The sequence below is a fragment of the Bacillus rossius genome, chromosome 1 (assembly GCF_032445375.1).
Source record: "Bacillus rossius redtenbacheri isolate Brsri chromosome 1, Brsri_v3, whole genome shotgun sequence".
In the NCBI taxonomy this organism is placed as follows: Eukaryota; Metazoa; Arthropoda; class Insecta; order Phasmatodea; family Bacillidae; genus Bacillus; species Bacillus rossius.
In genome coordinates, this window is record NC_086330.1 from 61,901,263 (window position 1) to 61,921,998 (window position 20,736).

The 20,736-nt window shown below is 35.0% G+C and overlaps 1 protein-coding gene across 11 annotated transcripts in view; it reads right to left on the reverse strand.

Annotated features, from left to right (window-relative positions):
• Positions 1-666: 666 nt before the first annotated feature.
• LOC134536670 (DNA-dependent metalloprotease dvc-1) overlaps positions 667-20,736 on the reverse strand; it is a 44,517-nt gene continuing 24,447 nt past the window's right edge. For all 11 annotated transcript variants that reach the window (XM_063376584.1, XM_063376507.1, XM_063376530.1 and 8 more), the window contains 4 exons: positions 20,626-20,734; positions 9,858-9,977; positions 5,324-5,555; positions 667-4,104 (listed from right to left, as the gene is read on the reverse strand). In XM_063376584.1, the coding sequence (XP_063232654.1) occupies positions 3,143-4,104; positions 5,324-5,555; positions 9,858-9,977; positions 20,626-20,734 (1,423 nt within the window). In that variant the 3' untranslated portion in view covers positions 667-3,142. The remainder of the gene's footprint in view (positions 4,105-5,323; positions 5,556-9,857; positions 9,978-20,625; positions 20,735-20,736) is intronic.

The window sequence follows — 20,736 nt, forward strand, 5'->3', positions numbered from 1 at the left end:
ATTGTCAAAATATTACAAATTAATTTATCATTTAAGAGTTAAGTTAATAGTTACCCAAAAATTTAGAGAAGATACAAACTATTTTATGTTCAATATTTTCTTTCCCTTCAAAATTGTTAAACATAAGTCTGCACTACTAAATTTTTGTACAGCAAGATAAACAAACTGTGTCAGCAATTACCTATAACCACCATCTCTAAAACAAAGCTCTTTCTTAGTTGAGGTTTCTTAAAGGACTTCATTTCCCTTGCTTTCTATTTTGCCGTAATAAATATTTTAAAAAATCTAAATGTGTATTTTTCACGTGTGGCAATTGCAGCCAAGCTACCCTCTTTGATGCAGTAAACAATATAGAACTAATAGCCTCTAAAGGCGAGGCCACACAGAAAGCTACACTATGTCCACTATGTTCGCTGCGCCCGGTGGCCAGACAGGATAGTCTAGTTCACGATGTCAGAGACATGCACGCCGTGGAATTCAAGTGATGATTCCGACGATAATATCCTGCTAGGTCGCAGTGTGTAAATGTAAAAAAAAGGGGGGGAGGGGGGGTTCATTACAATAAAAAATAATAACAATTTGAAGAATTTCATCATTTGCTTAACCAGTAACATGAGGACGAATCCAAATTTATGGATTATTTAAGAATAAATACAACTCAGTTTGGTAGCATTTTATTTCTCATCAAGAATAAAATTGAGAAGAAAAATCTAAATTAAAGGGAAAGCATTTTAGCAGAACAACACTTGACTATTTGCTTGAGGTCAGTAAACACGGATTTCATGACGATATTTTAAATTTATATATAAATGACCTACCTCAAATTCTCAACCATTCTACAGGAGTACTTTTAGCCGATGACTAAAAATATTTAGGAATATAGTAACACCGAATGACTGTATTTTATTACAAAATGACATTTCCCAAATAAACAATTGGTGTAAATTTAATCTGGTTACACTAAATAAACACAAAACATTCGTTATATCCTTACAAGGAAATATCAACCAGTGGCGGATCTAGGATTTTGGTTTGGGAGGGGCTTGACCCAGCTCAGGCTAGGCTTTATCAAGGCAAACACTAAAACAATAGTGGACCCAGATGCTTTTGGAGGGGGCTTGAGCCCCTTAGCCCCCCTTCTGGATCCGCTACTCATATCAACCACTTATTTTTGATTATATTTTAGAAAACTCTGTAATAACGAAATGTTCAACAATTAAGGATCTTGGTGTTATTCTAGATTCTAAATTATTTTTCCATAATCATGTAAACTATTTATACATGCCTTCCCACAAAACCCTTCCTATGATCAAATTTATTACTTTTTATGCTACTAATTCCGACTCAATTCTCCCTGTATTTTGCCTTAAGGTCCAAATTAGAAAATTGTTCAGTAATCTGGAATGACATCAAGTCGGCCGATGCAAATAAACTAGAAAGTATACAAACAAAATTAATTAATTTAATAAACTTAAAAAATAGAGGTGGGACGATACCACACTTTCGATACTCGATTCTGTATTTTTTTTTCAGTTCGATACTTTCGATATTCCAGGGAAAAATATTTTCCCATTAAGTAACAATTATTACAAATAACATAATTATTTTTAAACTATATAAATTCAATCTATCATACCAGCATTATGTCCGATTAAGGTAAATATGTAGTTGAGCGGTCTTCTATAGCAAAATTAAAAAATTCTATATCTCCTAAAGTATTTGGAATTTCTTATCTCTGCCGCTTTTAATGAAAAGAGGAAGTTGAAGACCATATAATAAAGGTATTTTCGGATTTTTAAAATGTTTTCCGCAAATACCGCTGAACTACATATGATTAAATTTAAAAATTTGATATCTCCTTAAGTATTTGGAATTTCTTATCTCCGCCAGTTGTTTTGAAAAGAGGAAGTGAAAGAGCATAGAATAAAAGTATTTTTGGATTTTTAGCATTTTTTTTTTCGCAAATACCGCCCTACTACATATTTACCCAGATTAAACTTAAATACATAATGTGTAAATAATTGCATTATATTAATGAAAGATATGAATTCATCATTATATATACATATAATAAAACCACCAGGACTAATGTTGACACTGCACTTTCCAGGGTATAAATAACAAAAACTATACTTACTGAGTTGATTAATTTTACATAACTTATAAAAATATTTATTTCAACAACTTATAAATATTCAAACACCCTTACGAATAGATCATTTTCCAAGACTTCTTTATCAGGAACATTATAAAAAATTTATATACATTAAGAACATTTTCCACTCATAAAACCTGTACAAAATTCAGCTTCACTGTAACTACAAACAATATCTACCTAATGCAAAACTATTACTACACCAAGAAAAAATATACAGTTGGGTTCCCATGAATCAATGAATTTCAATTAAAAAAGATTTCTGAATCTTAACTTCTACCTATTTGACTTAGGAGATTTAATACTCATTCATAACAAACAGCTTTGTGGCAACTCTTAAGAATGCAAAACTATTCATTATCATCACTCTAGATTCTAGAATTAATAAATTTATATCAGCTGTAAAAATTATTATGAGAAGTAATCACAGCATTTCAATTCAATAATTATACACAAAATTATTTAGGATGAAACACAAATAAAACTAAATCAAATCTACATAATGAAGACATCTGGAAACTAACAGACAATTTTCATTTTTTTTTTTTTTTTTTGCTACTGCAACTGGAATTAATAATTTCAACCTATAAAATGTAATGGCAAAAAATAATGGGCATGCACTTTTACATAAATAATGAATACTTAAAAATGAGTAAAGAATGTACAGATATCCTTAACATGTCATTAAAATTTGGCTGTAATCAAGTAAAATAAAAACCGCTATTAAAAACTGAGCAAGGACACGAGGTCTTAAAAAACATAAGTGTGCCCCTAAGAATATAAATTCACAGCTGGAGGCTGTGAATTTATTTATTTTACCACTTTACTTTAATACAAAACAACTGTTTTTTTAACATAAATACTAAAAACATGAATATATGTAAAACATCCTGAATTAACAGTTTTGTAATATGCTGTCAACAATATATATGAAATGTACTTCAGGTCTGTGAAATAACATTTGCAATATAAAAAGAATATGACACTTTAGCAAGTTGTTTTGTTGGAGAACTCACTCAAAAGCTGGGAGGACAGGCACTCGTCCAAGTGGTGATCCATCAGGTCCGGCTCCACCCAGGTCATGCAGCATGGACACGGGTACAGCTTGGTGGAGTCACGCCCACGCCCCGGCACCTCTCCATCTCTCTCCTCGTCGTCGCAGGAGAACACGCTGCCCACGCACGTCTCCAGGTGCTGGCTCAGTTGGCGTTCCTGCAGCTCCTCACAGCACACGGGGCAGTGCACGGCATCGGAGAGTTGGTCGGGCGTCGACTCCACACAACCGTCCAAGTGGTCGTTTATCTCGGCCACGCCTACGGCGTTGCCACACACCGGGCATTGCACGTCACCACCGCGGTTCTTCTCGGGGCTGTCCGCGATCTCCACGATGTCACCGGAGGGCTTCGAGTCACCGTTCTTCAACTTCTTTGTCAGAGACACTTTTTCCTGTCCCTTCGAAGCCACCTCAGTCGTCAAACTTCGTTTTGTTGCCGTGCTCGAGCCGTTGCGACATCCCGCTGCACCACTCCTGCCGCCCGCACAGACCTTACCACCCATCGGGTCACTGCCTAGGACGTAGCCCTCCCCGCCGAAAGGTTTGAAACTGTTCTTCGAGCTGCTTGGGACGATGGGCACCTCCGACTTCTTGCTCTTACCAGTCACGACCAGAGTTCCCCCACCTTTATTGGCCAGCATCCCACCCATTTTTTTACCCATCTTACCAGTAGTTTTCTCATCTGTCCCGCTAGCTTTTTTTCCACAAGTTTTTTTCCCAAAAGTTTCTCGTGACTCCTTGTTGATATCTTTCAAAGTAACAACATTTTTTTTTACAGTGGCTGTATATGACTTCTGAGAATGGTTTTCGTGTGTGTTTTTTAAAGTCGCACTTGCACTTCCACTTGGGAAGAAATTCCGAATGTCTTGTACATTGTTCGTAGGACCAGAAGAGCCTACAACAACACATTCAAGAGAAAAATATGTTTAAATAAAGTAACACTGTATTTGCTATACTTGGCACACAAAATAAACACCACTATGCAGCAAATATGTTGTAAAAAAATTTGCAGGGTAAATATAAAAAATACTTTACTAAATATATAACTAGACTAGATTGATGGTTGGAATTAAAAATATAATTATGGTATATACTTGCATTTGTAAATGAGTAAATAAATGTGTTTCAGGTCTACTAACAGAAAAACTGGACTCAAAAATTCTCTATTTTTTGCACTACTCCACTTGACATTAAAATATGTTACTTGTGCACCCCTAATTTGTAATGCACATACACCTAGTCCAACCACTCTATAAAATGGTAAACTACTTGAAGTATCATAGCACTCTTTTAAAGAATGTTAAAACAAATCAGGAAATAAAAAAAGCATTACCTTTTATTAAGTATTTTTGTTTAGAAAAGAGGCTATTCTTCATAACTGCAGGTTAAATGTACATGTGATCATCTGTATAACTTTAATAAAATTCAACCAACCAAACAAACTAGAATAACCTAACTGTTAAATCATTAATTTCACAATTCACCATTTTTCGGAGTCCTTACTAATAACTATCACGTAGAAGACATTATGGATTTTAATATAAGTTAATAGTAGATTAATGTGAACATTTGAAACATAAAATATTTTTTCAAAAATTTTTGCAATTAATCAATCTCAACTGGATTTTTAAGGACTTGACTCAACAAAAATAATTTATTAAGGATTCGACTTGGCTCAACTCAAAGGTATTATTACGGAACTCTGCTTGTCTTCAATCAATCCCAAAATTTGCAAAGTCACCATCTTTAATTATAACACAAAGGAATGTTCTGGTTAAAACATCTCATTAGAAGTGCAGATGAAGGAACTTATTACTGTAAATTTGAGTCAAAGCTCAATCAAAAATTATCCTAGCATTCTTTCCTTGCCATAACAGTGTTTCTCTGTTCATGTTTAGTAACACACATGAATGTTTAAAAAAAAAAAAAAAAGTAAACAAAAGCAAGTGTGTGAATAAAATATAAAAAAATAAGACACCAATGGGGAAAAAAAAGCTGCAACTAAAGTAAACATACACACTGGTACGCCAAATGTCCAAGCTTGTCACTGTGTGCCTATTGAGAGCTTACTGCTTATTAACGCAACTCAGTGATCTGCAAGATGAAATAATTACCTTCCTTAATAGCGGCACCCTTGCCCTTGAAACCTTCTGGCTCTCTGATCTTGATGAACGATCCCCCGCAGGTGGCCCTGTGGTTGTCCCACCAAAAGTCGTTGGGGCCAGGAGCCCGGTTGGAGGCACGCCGCACCGTGCCGAAGAAGGGCGGCCTGTGCTGGCAGGGGCCGTTGCACCTCCACCAGTGCTGCTGGTAGAACTTCACTTCCTCGTGGAAGCTGTGGTAAACCTGAAACCATCAAAAGTACAAGCAGTGTTCACATTTCGGGTGTCTGATGCGTTGCACAAATAACAATTAATGACTTCTTCACATTTCAATATCTTTCTGTAATAACTAATTACAGTGAAATTCCGTTACAACGTACTTCAGAATAACGTATCTTTCAGTTCAACGTATGATTTTAAATTCCCGCTCAAAACACCAATGTAAACAATGTAAAAATATTTCACTTGAACATTAAAAACGTATCCTACCTTTCAATACAACGACCATTCTTTTCCAGTTATCAGGAAAATTTTACATGATAGTTACTGATTTTGCACAGGAGTTCTTTAATATAAATGAACATTACGATTAATTTTTATCACTTTCAAGAATCGTTAACAAGTATAAAACGTAAACAAACATTGTATCAACGATTCATAGAATCATAGTACAGTATAACGCGCCATTCGTCCTCCTCCATGGATCACACACTTAGTGCACGAGACGATCTAAACAATTGATTGCTGTCTAGCCCCTCTTCAAGAAAATTGTTTTTAGCTGCGCCATCTTTTGTTTATTTATAGAGCACGTTTTAAAAGTTTCAATTACCGCAGATACAAACGTTAAATAAAAATTATATTTTAAATTATATACAAAATAGAAAATCCAATAATGTTAATTTATGCAGGTTAATTTTTGAACCGTTTGGTGTCACAACATGGCCAACACGCTTTGTTTTGCCACAAAGGTCGGAATGTTGCCTGGCACAGCCATGCTCTCGACGCACGCCACTAGTGCGGAGCTATGGTTACAGCGTTGCCAACTGTACGGTCCTCACCGTACATGTACGGTAATTTCACTGTGTGTACGGACGTACGGTCCTGCCCTTGGATCGTACGCCATTTGTACGGTCCAATCAACACAAGTAGTATGTGGTTTCTACCCAATAAAATATTTGACACAACTGTTTCAATAATATCTAACTAGTTTTGAAAATCTCAACATTTCACACACTTCTACGTAGGCCTATTATGGCTACCGTGCAGGGAATATGGCGCTTCGTAATTTTTTACAGAAGAGGAATGCCCATACTATCTGGTTGGAGTTGGACGCTGATAAAAAAGAGCCAGTAGTAATAGATATATCTGGTGAGTAACGTTCTTCTATTTATAAGTGTCAAGGCATATTTTCATTGTTTTGTCTGCCAAAAGTATTTGTTTTTAATTTAATAGGTCAAGTGGGGCAATGTTTTCAGCAGGTTTGTAATATATTTTGTTTTGTTATGCAGTGATAAGATTTTTGATTTACACATATCATTTACGTTAATGTATGACCCAACGTTGTGTTAAATTACTCAATAGACGACTTGCCCAAAAGCGTTTGGGCACTGAGTCATGGGTAGGAACAGCTGATTTTGCACAAATAATGTCTGAAAAACGTATGTAATAACATGGGCTGAACAGTTTTTATACATTATTTTATACATCTAATTCACTCTCATCAATAAATTTTAAAAGATTGCACAAGTTTTGTAACTAGGCATTTCATCCATAATAAGAGAGTCAACGAAAATAACCCTTACTGCTGTCGACAATAAAGGAGTACTACTCGCAGATTTCTCAGCGTTTAAACATATTTTAAAATGGGCAGTAATTTCAAACTTGTATTTGGTGTTTATCTTATACTTTAGCTGGAGTCGCGTTACAAGCACGTAGCATTGATCCAGAACGCGGCAGACGTGCGGTTGTTTGTGAAAAAAACTGCTGTTTCTTCCCAGCATGCAATCTGTTGTGACGTCACAAGTCGTTTATTCCATAACTGTGTTGGGTAAGAACAAGATTTTATTTCGTTTATTTCGTAATTCTATTTCATGGCAAAATTAAATCATGAAGTCATTATTGTGCAATAGTTTTCTTTAATATAATCGTAAAAAAAATTAATGTACGGACGTGGATCGGGAAATACGGTCCAAATGACATTTTCGTACGGACTTTTTTTTGCTGAAGGGTTGGCAACGCTGTATGGTTATCTATGGATGAGAGGTTTGTTTACGTTTGACGTGGCACGAGGCAAACAATATTGTTGATTGAATATTTTAATCAGGATGGATGGCCAAAAAGATAAAAAGAAACGCAAGCAGTTTACTTTGAAGGAAAATGTGGAAATTTTAAAAGAAGTTGACAAAGGCAGGAAAAATGCAGATGTGGCACGGTCGTTTGGTTTGGTTCCCACTACACTGTCAACAATAATAAAAGATCGCGAAAAAATTATTAAACTGTATGAACAGTCATCTTTATCTGCTGGTCACAAGAGACTTCGCCTAGGAGATGACGAGGGAATTCTATCCCAATAAATGTACATATCTGCAAAATAGTTTAACCCATTTGTCATTTTGTATATGTAGGCCTAGAATTTAGGCTACTGTATTAAGTTCAGTAATTTTTTTTAAATTCTTGTTGTTTTACAAATATTTTCTTCCAAGCTAATGTAACATTTGATCCCCTACTACTTTATTTTTAAAAATTCAAAAATACAGTAAATCCTCTATTTACGTCGTACCGATTTACGTCGTTTCGGATTAACGTCGCTAATGTTTGAGTACTCATGTTTCAATTTAAGTTGTCACCGATTCACAATAACGTCGTTTACAATGACCGTAAATCTTTATTTTAACCAAAACACCGTATATAATTCGTTTATAATTCTTTGTTTCCTTCGGTAGTTAATTTATGCTATGTAGCGTAAGCTACACGTTCACCGCCTTATCTTATCATACATCATGAGGGACGCTTCCTGCTTTTACGTACAGTATGTACTATATATCTGTTTTTATATTTCAATCAATAAAGGTAATAAAGCAGCTGGTTAAATAACCATTCTATAAAGCTGAGAAGTACTAGTTGGACTTGTTTCCCACGCTGTCTGTTGTCATTTGCTGATAAAATTGCCCGTTGTCACGTCTGTATGCCAGCGCTTCTGGCCGACCTTGGGCCGTGGCCGGCCGGTGGCATGAAACATGGCTCATTTTGCGTCGTTTCTATTTACGTCGCGGTTTTCAGGAACGTAACCCCGACGTAAACCGAGGACTTACTGTACTACGTTTTAAAGGTAACTTTCAGAATAAAGGACTTTCATTACTAAGTATAAAAGTTGAGGCTTTATTGATGTATTTTATAACGAGATTCTACTGTACAGCAATTACACATGAAACAGATGGAAACGTAACAAAATATCTGTGATTTAATTTATGTACCTATTTGTCTTGTCTGTAAATTACATAATTAGTTTTTTCGTGCAACCTATATTTTAATGTAGGGTGTAGTAAAAACAAATATTATTTTTTAAAAAAATCAATGCTCAGAACATTTATTTGGGACTTAAATGATTTTTGTAACAGTGAACACCATACTTAATCATTTTCCGAATTCCAAAATTAAATCGGTGATAAACAAAGCTGTAGACTTAAAATGTAAACAGGTCATGCAAAACAACTAGAAAAGTTCCGCTGTCAAAATCCCAGCTCACTGCAATGTCTTAGCGATGTAGACTAATGTGTTCATTTTCGAGATTATTACAGAACTTTAATTGTGCTACAAATCTCACTTTTAAGAGTGAAAATTTTTAAAACCTGCAATTCCAGGCAATAACCTGCAACGTGCAAAATTTACAGGACAGTGTCAGTGCTGCATGTTTAGTTACTTTGAGACTAGTAACCATGCAATGTCACGGGTTTGTGTGATGTTGGGCGAGCAATATGGCAACCTATCAGAAACTCCATCCATTACAGTGTGGCAGTCCTCACGCACTCACCAAGTCCAACATTAAACTGCCTCGTGCATTATCACAATGCCGCCCTTATTAAGTCTGTCCAGTGCTGGGGATGCTGTTTAAGGAGTAAACGAAGACATGTCCTGTGTTAGTTTGGTTACTTTGCCTCATGCGTTGACTGACTGTCTGAAGTTTCATAAATGCCTGAGAACATCTCTATAATCGTCCATCTCCAGAGCTGACGTTTCCAGATTTCCACCAGTGGGCTGCCATTACCTAAAGAATCTAGTGAACTGGACTAGGTGCATACTTGCACAACTCTGAGAAAACATCGCAAAGAAAATTAGAAACATCCACGATAACGTATGACGGAGAACTCGCATTTGGATTCTGGTGGAGAGTCTCTCTGACATTTGCTTAGACAAATAATCTCCCACAGTTATTTTTCAGTTTGAACATATTTGCATCTTCATACTGTTGTTTCTTCAGTGATTATAGGTGAATAAAATGGTGTTTCTACACTCAAGAGACATACAACCTTAAAATATACGTACTTACAGTTATCTTGGTGCCTGCCTCTTTGTTGATTCTGTTCATGTGCTTGTGGAACTCTGGGCCGTGGCCATCCCTGTCGCGGTCATTGTTCGTTACAAACAAATACGCATGAATCATTTCGTGCTGAAACACATCACAATTTATCACGTATTATCTCAACTATCACATAGGATTATGTATACTGTAGCTTTACAATGATAAACACAAATCTACTTAAATTTGCTTTACCACCACCTCACTTTTCTCTGCTATCAATTTTGTACATCCTCTTTAAGGCGATTGGTGCACGGTAAAAAACGGTCACAGGCCCGAAAACAATGAATTTTGTATCATATGACCACTAAAGAGTCTAGATGCCTATGTGGGTGACCATTACTATGTAGGGAGGTCAGGAGCTTAGTTCCAGCTCGTCAGTGGCGAGATGGCCTTCAGACGGGAAGTGTGTTGCTGGTGGTCGCTCTGTGGCCTGCCATCTAGGAGGAATTAACAGAACCTCGAAGGTTTTATCTCCCTCTCCCTCTAACACACAGCCGATACGGTTCTATCGTGCCCGGAGGAGGGGAAGGTTTAGCAGGTTTTCTCTTTCACTCATCCTTCGCCATGGGGAGGCGGAATGGATTATTTATTTGTTCGCAACTGCGCACGTCATGTGGCTGAGAGCGCACATCTTCTCACTCAACTCACTCGTTCTCTCACACTATTTCAATAAATCTTTTCAAATCTTCAACATCAATACTTTAAACCATTGCGCTTCCTACGGATTAATTATATTTCATGCACGTGCCCGAAATCAGCTGCAAAAAAATAAAACAGGTAGTCAATTTTTTTCTTCAAAAACCTTCCTAAACACTGTGTGTTAAAAAACATTCTGAAAGCCCATTTTTCTAGATAAATGGAAATTCTAAATCACCTACGCCACAAGGAAACATTGTGCTTTAATATTATGTAAAGAAAACACCTCTTAGTTTTATAGTTATGTAAAGGTGGTGTGATATGTTTTAGATGTCGCACCATCTTATCATCCATGTAGAAGAGTTACCCGAAAAGCTAACAAAACTATTGCCATGGAAATGGAAATATGTTTAAGGAAATATTTTTCAAATGTTTGTTAACAGTAAACAACATATAAAAAATCTTATAACTGTAAAATTAAAATACAAACAACCCTATAGCAAATTTAATTTCAATATGAAAAAGTCTACAATAATGTTTACAAGAAACGAAATTGCAATAGCAATACAAAAATATCGCAATTTTGTTACATTGTTAATATATATATATATATTATTTTTAATAAAGGCAATAAAAATGACATACTCAATATTTGTAATACAATAAATACCTTAAGCCCTACATAATTGCTGTGATATTCACAATAAATGCTTTTCTTAAATATAGTAATTAAAAAAACATCATAAATAAATTATGAACATACATATTATGGTGAAGGAAAGTGGACACTATCACACTGAAAAATCTTAGAGGGTAGTTTTCCTCATCTTATTTCTATCTTTGCGTTTTTGGTCTTGTTCGTTAAAATATTTCATGTTGAAATACTTGATACGCATATACGTTCTTGTCCTGACAAAACAGTATGTAACTTCTTCTGGATATTTATTTTCAGTAGTTCCGCAAATAATTTTAGTCAGTGATTCAAAAATCCGCTCTTTTTTACACAAATTGTTGCCATGAATATTATCAAAACACATTTCAGCGATCTTTATTAATTCAAAAAATTCATTAGTGGGACATTTTAAGTTACCCTTTGATTGTACATGTATCCAGCTATCGTCCTCCGAATTGAAATCCGTAGTGCCAAGGTCAGGATATTTATTTCTGAAACGGTGAGCTATATAGCCAGAAACATATTTCAGCCCTTCAAGAGAAATTTCGTCACTTGAAAGGGGCCTGGCCTCTAAATCTAAGTCTATTTCTTCCATGTCAGCAAGATCTATTTCATTTAAAGGTGATTTCTCTTGAAATGTCTTTGTAAAATACATTTCCTTGCACAAAAGTAGTTCTGTACTTTCATTCTGATAAGCACTGTCCTGTTCCATTTCATTTGACGAAAAATCACTTACCAAACACATTTCGTCTGTCTTCTCATCCGTGTTTTTCCGTTCAGCAAAAACTGCTGCAGAATGTTTTCACAATATGTAGTTTATAATTCTGTATTTAAAGTCAATGGGCGACAGATGCGTATTTTGATGTCCCATACCTCTAATATACGGAGAAAAAAAAACCACTCTAACACATCTTAGTTCAGTTTAACTGTTAACAAATATTTAGGTTAACAGGTCCTATACATATTTCCGAGTGTTTTACTGACTGAGTTATACTGGACATTAATTAAATTGATCGCTGATATTTATACTTTTCAACAAAATTTTGGATTTATCATTTTATGTGAACTCTAATGCGTTAAAAAGTGTAACGCAACACTACACACAGGTAGTGATGTCTTGTGCACTGCCCTATGCACATTAGTTAAAAAAAAAAATTAAATAAAATATTAATTACTGATAAATAATACCTTGATGTCGTGATACAAGTAACACATGCTTATCTGATATTTATCTCAATTAGAATACGAAATAGGAAGACAAAATAATTAACTGATTTTAAGACTGATTTAATACTTACACACGAATAAACAAATACCACGTATCCCTCAATACAGTAATTCCATTTGACCAAAATATCACTCCGATTTTTTTTAACTATCGTTGCCAGGTACATGGGCACGACTTCGCAAATGTCAATGTTTCACGTAGAGTTAAAAAATGGATTTACGGTTCGAAAAATTCACTAACTCATAAATTAAATCAATTGTCCGATAAAACATAAGACCTATAGACTCAAGACCACTAAGATAGTTGTGCATTGTATGTTCATATGATTGTGCCATTAATAATACTGAGATGCTAATTAATTTAGGAAATATAATATTTAATAGCGCCTGGTTTTAGTTTATCCCAGCAACATCAACAAAGTCATAATATCAATCGGCAATGTTAAAAAGTTGCAGGGCGTCAGTACAGCGTTAGTGATAGAGTAATAACAAAATGGCCATACCTGGACTAATGATATCTTCTGACGTTAATAACTTTAAAATCGCATATTCCCGTTAGCAACTTAACATACAATCAGCAGTCTGATGATAACCTTTTTATACATACTATTATTACCGCACATGTAACATAACTTATGGTAGGCCCGCGTCAGGCACGTCCTGACGCGGAGCTGCACGCACCAAAACAGCCAAAACCAAGCTTCTTTTTAGTAGCGTAACTTTTACAACAATAGGCTCGAGGCACTTTTTGAAAGTTCTGCCGAAACCTCGGGCAATTTCTGGCCGTGAAAAACGTAATTCCAAAAGCCACAATTACTTAATAATTACATAGAGAAAAGCCCAAACGTCTGTAACAATGTCAGAAATATAGTTCAAAACCCAAAATAAATTAAACATATAAATTTAAATAATGTAGCACAGAATAATAAAACTGTAAACAAACACTTGAAGTATTAGGGTTTCAGTGTTCTGTGCAATGTAATATTACAATAGGACATTTGTAATTAGTGTGCCCGACATTCTGGCATCGCTAGCTAACATTTCCAATTTTTTTTCATTTCATATAACTGGAATAGCCTAGTGTTGATTTGATGTTCTAAATAAATTTTAATAAAAATAAAATCTATTTTTTGGTTAGATTTAGATCTGTCATTCTAGTGTGCATATAGCATACCCTAACTAATCGGAATACACAACTGATGTTCTATGCTGTCAAAACATATTAATCTGGATGGTAAAAATTTATTCATATGTGTAAACAACCACCACAAAGAATAATCACCGTGTCAATATTCAACTTCAAGTCAAAACATAACCGCCAAAAAGAATTTCGCTGTACGAATTTTTCTCTACAGAGACAATTTCCTTGCTTGAGCGAAGATAGACTCCACTATGAAGCGCGACCTTGACAGACCCTTCGTTTCTTCGGCCTCCTCTCTCGTCCTCCCTCTACACACCATTCTTCCCCCTCCCCTCCCGCAGGCTGCGGCCAGCCAGCCGGAGCTCCGCCGGACTACCTGGTTCCGACAAGCGCCGCCCCTCAGTGCCACGTCGCGGGAACATTCTTCCCGGCGGCGAGAGTTTTACACGCAGCACTAGAACTGTCACTCCAGAGGGTGTGTTTTGAGTCGGATCGTATCAAAAACAAAAGGATATGAAAATATATACATAACTCAATAGTGTTCTGCCAATTATGTTTTCATTTTCATTTAAATTTATTCTTTAAATCGCTCCTGAAGTAGTCCAGCAGTGATCAATGGAAATTGTCAATATTAAACTGTAATTTTGAAGATGAAATTTTTTTTTCTTACTTTTATAGGTGCAGAAACCTATTCGTACACTCGTTTCTTGAACTATACTTAAGTTTAACATGCACCAATCGCCTTAAGGCGAAAATATTACGACAAAACTAATTTAACTGTACATATTTATTTTTGATGCTTCTTTTTAAGACATAATATACCTAGGATATTTTTAATAAACTTTTTTTTACTGAGTTATGTCATTTAAATGCATTTATTTTTATTCCAAGCCAGAATTATTTAGAAAACACATAATTATGTTAAACTTAAGTATAGTTCAAGAAACGAGTGTACGAATAGGTTTCTGCACATATAAAAGTAATAAGAAAAAATTTTCATCGTCAAAATTACAGTTTAATATTGACAATTTCCATTGATCACTGTTGGACTACTTCAGGAGCGATTTAAAGAATAAATTTAAATGAAAATGAAAACATAATTGGCAGAACACTATTGAGTTATGTATATATTTTCATATCCTTTTGTTTTTGATACGATCCGACTCAAAACATGCCCTCTGGAGTGACAGTTCTAGTGCTGCGTGTAAAACTCTCGCCGCCGGGAAGAATGTCCCTGCGACGTGGCGCTGAGGGCGGCGCTTGTCGCAACCAGGTAGTCCGGCGGAGCTCCGGCCGGCGGGCCGCAGCCTGCGGGTGGGGAGGGGGAAGAATGGGGTGTAGAGGGATGACGAGAGGAGACCGAAGAAACGAAGGGTCTGTCAAGGTCGCGCTCATGGAGCTAATATACAGTAATACATCTGAAGAGGACAAGGGAAGACCAGCAGAGGATGCGAGCTGAAGCCGGGTATCGGCTTCCTACGCTGGAAGAAAATGAAAAAGAGCCAAACAAGCCTCGCGCGGCCGAAGAATCCTCCAAACTAAACTCGCAACAGCTCCGAAACTATCAAAACAATCAAACTGAAAATTTTACTGGAGTATCTATAAACATTTTTCCCCACATAGCTTTAATATTTTTTTCGAAACATGAATGCTTTCATTTTTAAAAATTAAATACTTATTTACTGCCAAAATTTTTAGTGATTACGCAGAGTAAATTACAACATTGAGGAAAAATTTTTGTTTGCAATTGTAAGTGGGGGACACTAGCGTATGAAATAAGGAAGAAGCCTCAAATTTTATTTATATACCCCTTTTGACGCATTCAACCCCATACTTTTATTTTTACAGAGAGTTGAAGTGGGAATAATGTTTCAGTGGGTAACACTACCGACATATGTCTTCGGAACTCACTTCTTTTTGTTATTATACATCTCAAAATTTATAATTTCGTACACAATGTTTATAAAAACGAATTCTTACTTACCTCATTTAATCTATTACAAACCTCTTGTAATATATGTGTATTAGTAGAAGAACCAACGTAACATGCAAACCTTAGGTAAACACTGGTAGAGAATTGTTTGGAATAACTGTAATGCTATGCATATACTGACAATGTAATAAACTTCCAATTTTATTAATTGTTTGCATAAGAATTAATAATTTTAAAAAAATCATAGAATAGGCCTTTATATACTGAAAACCATTCACGTAGTTTCAAGTCGCGTACATAAAAGTTTTTTAATATATATAATTACCAAATATTGTTTAATATATTTAACATTTTTATACATGTTACAACACACATATAATAACAAACCTATATATATATATATATATATATATATATATATATATATATATATATATATATATATATATATATATATATATATATATATATATATATATATATATATATATATATATATATATATATATATATATATATATATATATATATATATATATATATATATATATATATATATATATATATATATATATATATATATATAAAAAAGCCAAATTTTAGCATTTTGTATTTCTTTTCTCTGTGTGAATAAAATAACAGTTCTTAACGTAGTTGCTAATACTGTACAATATTTCTAAAAAAAAAATTACGAAAACCCCTGACATCGTCACCATAACAATGATAAATTTGCAAAATAATTAAGGCACATTTTTTAATGCTACGAAGCACACTCTTAAGAGAAATGTTTTAAACCTATGTTGGGATGTAACTAATATCTTAAAAGCATTCTGAAACCGTTACTTTGAGGGAAACCTTAATATACCGAACACCATACCATCCTTTAATCGAGTACTATTTTCGCTTCTTAAGACCCATTTGTCTTCAAAATGCACTGTACTGTGTAAGTAATAAATCAGTCTTAAAATCAGTTAATTATTTTATGTTCCTATTTCGTATTCTAATTGAAATAAATATCAGATAAGCATGTGTTACTTGTATCACGACATCAAGGTATTATTTATCAGTAATTAATATTTCATTTTATTTTTTTGTTAACTAATGTGCATAGGGCAGTGCGCTAGACATCACTACCTGTGTGTAGTGTTGCGTTACACTTTTTAACGCATTAGAGTTTACATAAAATGATAAATTCAAAATTTTGTTTAAAAGTATAAATATCAGCGATCAATTTAATTAATGACCAGTATAACTCAGTCAGTAAAACATTCGGAAATATGTATAGGACCTGTTAACCTAAATATATGTTAACAGTTAAACTGAACTAAGATGTGTTAGAGTGGTTTTTTCTCTGTCCGTATATTAGAGGTATGGAACATCAATAAATATAGTTTAAAAAACTAAAGAAACATGCTTTTAAAGATTATCAAACTAAAAAGTTAAAAATAATTTTAAAATTTAATTTATGACAATAGTATATAAGCAATACTAGTATAAATGAGAAAAAAGCATGGGGCGCTTAATATACAAAAAATATGGCACAAAGCGCCTCAAGTTTTTTTTCTCATTTATACTAGTATTGCTTATATACTATTGTCATAAATTAAATTTTAAAATTATTTTTAACTTTTTAGTTTGATAATCTTTAAAAGCATGTTTCTTTAGTTTTTTAAACTATATTTATTTTTAACTTTTTAGTTTGATATTCTTTAAAAGCATGTTTTTTTAGTTTTTTAAACTATATTTATGTATAATTATCATAGGGAAATGAGTTACCGACACTACCTATTACCATCTGAGATAACTATTTGAAGTTGCAACGTCAAAAAGAAATGGTAAAGTCTCTCCGAATCATTTACAGTTAGATGTATGGATATAATCTTAGAATTTACCAGAAAAAAAACATTTTTTTTCCGGCGTGGCCGGGAGTAGAACCCACGATCGCTGAATACGAAAGCTGACGTCTCAGAAGTTGCGCGCCTTAGACCGCTCGGCTAACGAACGTGATGAAATTGGTGGGACATTTTACAGTGATGAGCCACTCACTCTTAGTCGAAAGAGTTACAGACGGACAGACAAACAAACATACAGGTGAAGCTAATACAAAGCATGTAATAAAATACGCATCTGTCGCCCATTTACTTTAAATACAGAATTATAAACTACATATTGTGAAAACATTCTGCAGCAGTTTTTGCTGAACGGAAAAACACGGATGAGAAGACAGACGAAATGTGTTTGGTAAGTGATTTTTCGTCAAATGAAATGGAACAGGACAGTGCTTATCAGAATGAAAGTACAGAACTACTTTTGTGCAAGGAAATGTATTTTACAAAGACATTTCAAGAGAAATCACCTTTAAATGAAATAGATCTTGCTGACATGGAAGAAATAGACTTAGATTTAGAGGCTAGGCCCCTTTCAAGTGACGAAATTTCTCTTGAAGGGCTGAAATATGTTTCTGGCTATATAGCTCACCGTTTCAGAAATAAATATCCTGACCTTGGCACTACGGATTTCAATTCGGAGGATGATAGCTGGATACATGTACAATCAAAGGGTAACTTAAAATGTCCCACTAATGAATTTTTTGAATTAATAAAGATCGCTGAAATGTGTTTTGATAATATTCATGGCAACAATTTGTGTAAAAAAGAGCGGATTTTTGAATCACTGACTAAAATTATTTGCGGAACTACTGAAAATAAATATCCAGAAGTTACATACTGTTTTGTCAGGACAAGAACGTATATGCGTATCAAGTATTTCAACATGAAATATTTTAACGAACAAGACCAAAAACGCAAAGAAAGAAATAAGATGAGGAAAACTACCCTCTAAGATTTTTCAGTGTGATAGTGTCCACTTTCCTTCACCATAATATGTATGTTCATAATTTATTTACGATGTTTTTTTAATTACTATATTTAAGAAAAGCATTTATTGTGAATATCGCAGCAATTATGTAGGGCTTAAGGTATTTATTGTATTACAAATATTGAGTATGTCATTTTTATTGCCTTTATTAAAAATAATATATATATATATATTAACAATGTAACAAAATTGCGATATTTTTGTATTGCTATTGCAATTTCGTTTCTTGTAAACATTATTGTAGACTTTTTCATATTGAAATTAAATTTGCTATAGGGTTGTTTGTATTTTAATTTTACAGTTATAAGATTTTTTATATGTTGTTTACTGTTTACAAACATTTGAAAAATATTTCCTTAAACATATTTCCATTTCCATGGCAATAGTCTTGTTAGCTTTTCGGGTAACTCTTCTACATGGATGATAAGATGGTGCGACATCTAAAACATATCACACCACCTTTACATAACTATAAAACTAAGAGGTGTTTTCTTTACATAATATTAAAGCACAATGTTTCCTTGTGGCGTAGGTGATTTAGAATTTCCATTTATCTAGAAAAATGGGCTTTCAGAATGTTTTTTAACACACAGTGTTTAGGAAGGTTTTTGAAGAAAAAAATTGACTACGCGTTTTAATTTTTTGCAGCTGATTTCGGGCACGTGCATGAAATATAATTAATTCGTAGGAAGCGCAATGGTTTAAAGTATTGATGTTGAAGATTTGAAAAGATTTATTGAAATAGTGTGAGAGAATGAGCGAGTTGAGTGAGAAGAGTGCAAGAGTGGCCACATGACGTCTGCGTAGTTGCGGACAAAAAATAATCCATTCTGCCTCCCCATGGCGAAGGATGAGTGAAAGAGAAAACCTGCTAAACCTTCGAGGTTCTGTTAATTCCTCCTAGATGGCAGGCCGCAGAGCGACCGCCAGCAACACCCTTCCCGTATGAAGGCCATCTCGCCACTGACGAGCTGGAACTAAGCTCCTGACCTCCCTACATAGTAACGGTCACCCACATAGGCATCTAGACTCTTTAGTGGTCATATGATACAAAATTCATTGTTTTCGGGCCTGTGACCGTTTTTTACCGTGCACCAATCGCCTTAAGAAATACCACGTACAAGTAAATCAATGCAATATCTAAGTGTTATTTAAAAAGGGAGAGCTTTATTAAAAACACCTGCATAAATCACACAAACAAATTAAAACATATATAATTATCTAGTATAACGAAACATTTTATGCTGCAATTAAATTTGTAAATGGTTCGAGACAATTTATGTCAGTTGGTGGATTATAAAAAAATTTATATTGCACAGGTGGAAAATTTTTAATGGAAAACCATTCAACTTACATCCTACTAGCTGTTACCCACCTACTTCACTAGGTGTAAATCAGACTTTAGTAATAATTGATTTTTTTATCTTTTCTATAAATTTTATTATGATGATATATAAAGGGATACAAAACTATAAAAATGAATTAGATACAAAAAATCAGTAAAATTGGTAAAAAATATCTTGGTATACAATATTGTATACTGTTACAAACGCGAGAGACCAGACCACGATGCCAGGTTCGGAGCTGGCTGGCGGCTATGCACGGCCACTGGTATCACATGCCATCCACTGACGTAAGGCATGCCATGCGCACCTGGCCGGATTACAAGGGTCGTCGCTACCCCAATCCACCCCCCTTCGCTCCCCACGCATCATCCTTCCTCGGCGCTGTTATCTATTGCTGGCCTTGGGGATTCTGCGGGCCAACCCGCGGAGTGGCGTGAATGAATGCCGTTCTTCTGAACTGTTCGGGCATCAGGTCTGCCCGGGATGAAGCGACTCATCACAGCCGCTCTAGTCCATTCTGGAAAGACAACCCACTAGTATTTGAGTAGCGACGCCGGCCTCCGCGGGAGTTCCGAGCGAGTTTTCGGAGAGTCCGCGAGCGAATGGAAGCGCGACATCGGCGAAGAGAGTGAGAGAACCCCCCCCCCCCCCCCCCCCCCCCCGGAGAGTGGTGCAGTTCAATATTTAATTGTAAAAATTACAATTTCGCACATCCATATTATTGTAATTTTTGAAAAAATTTATAAATAATAATAGTTTAAAAAATGAAGTTATGTATCATAAAAATTGAAGAGCCAATTTACCAGTGTGAAAATTCCTGATACTTAAAATGTTGGTTCCCCTAATAGGAAAACCTTTTAATGTTTTGCCCTTCACCCCAGGGGTGCTGGAGTAGAACGTACCAACAGTGTTTCCACGAGATCTTTCCGTGGCCGCAGCTTGAGAAGGGGAGCGCTGAGGCGCACAGAGCACAGACCGCCACGCCCCTCATAGCAGCACACACCAGCACACCT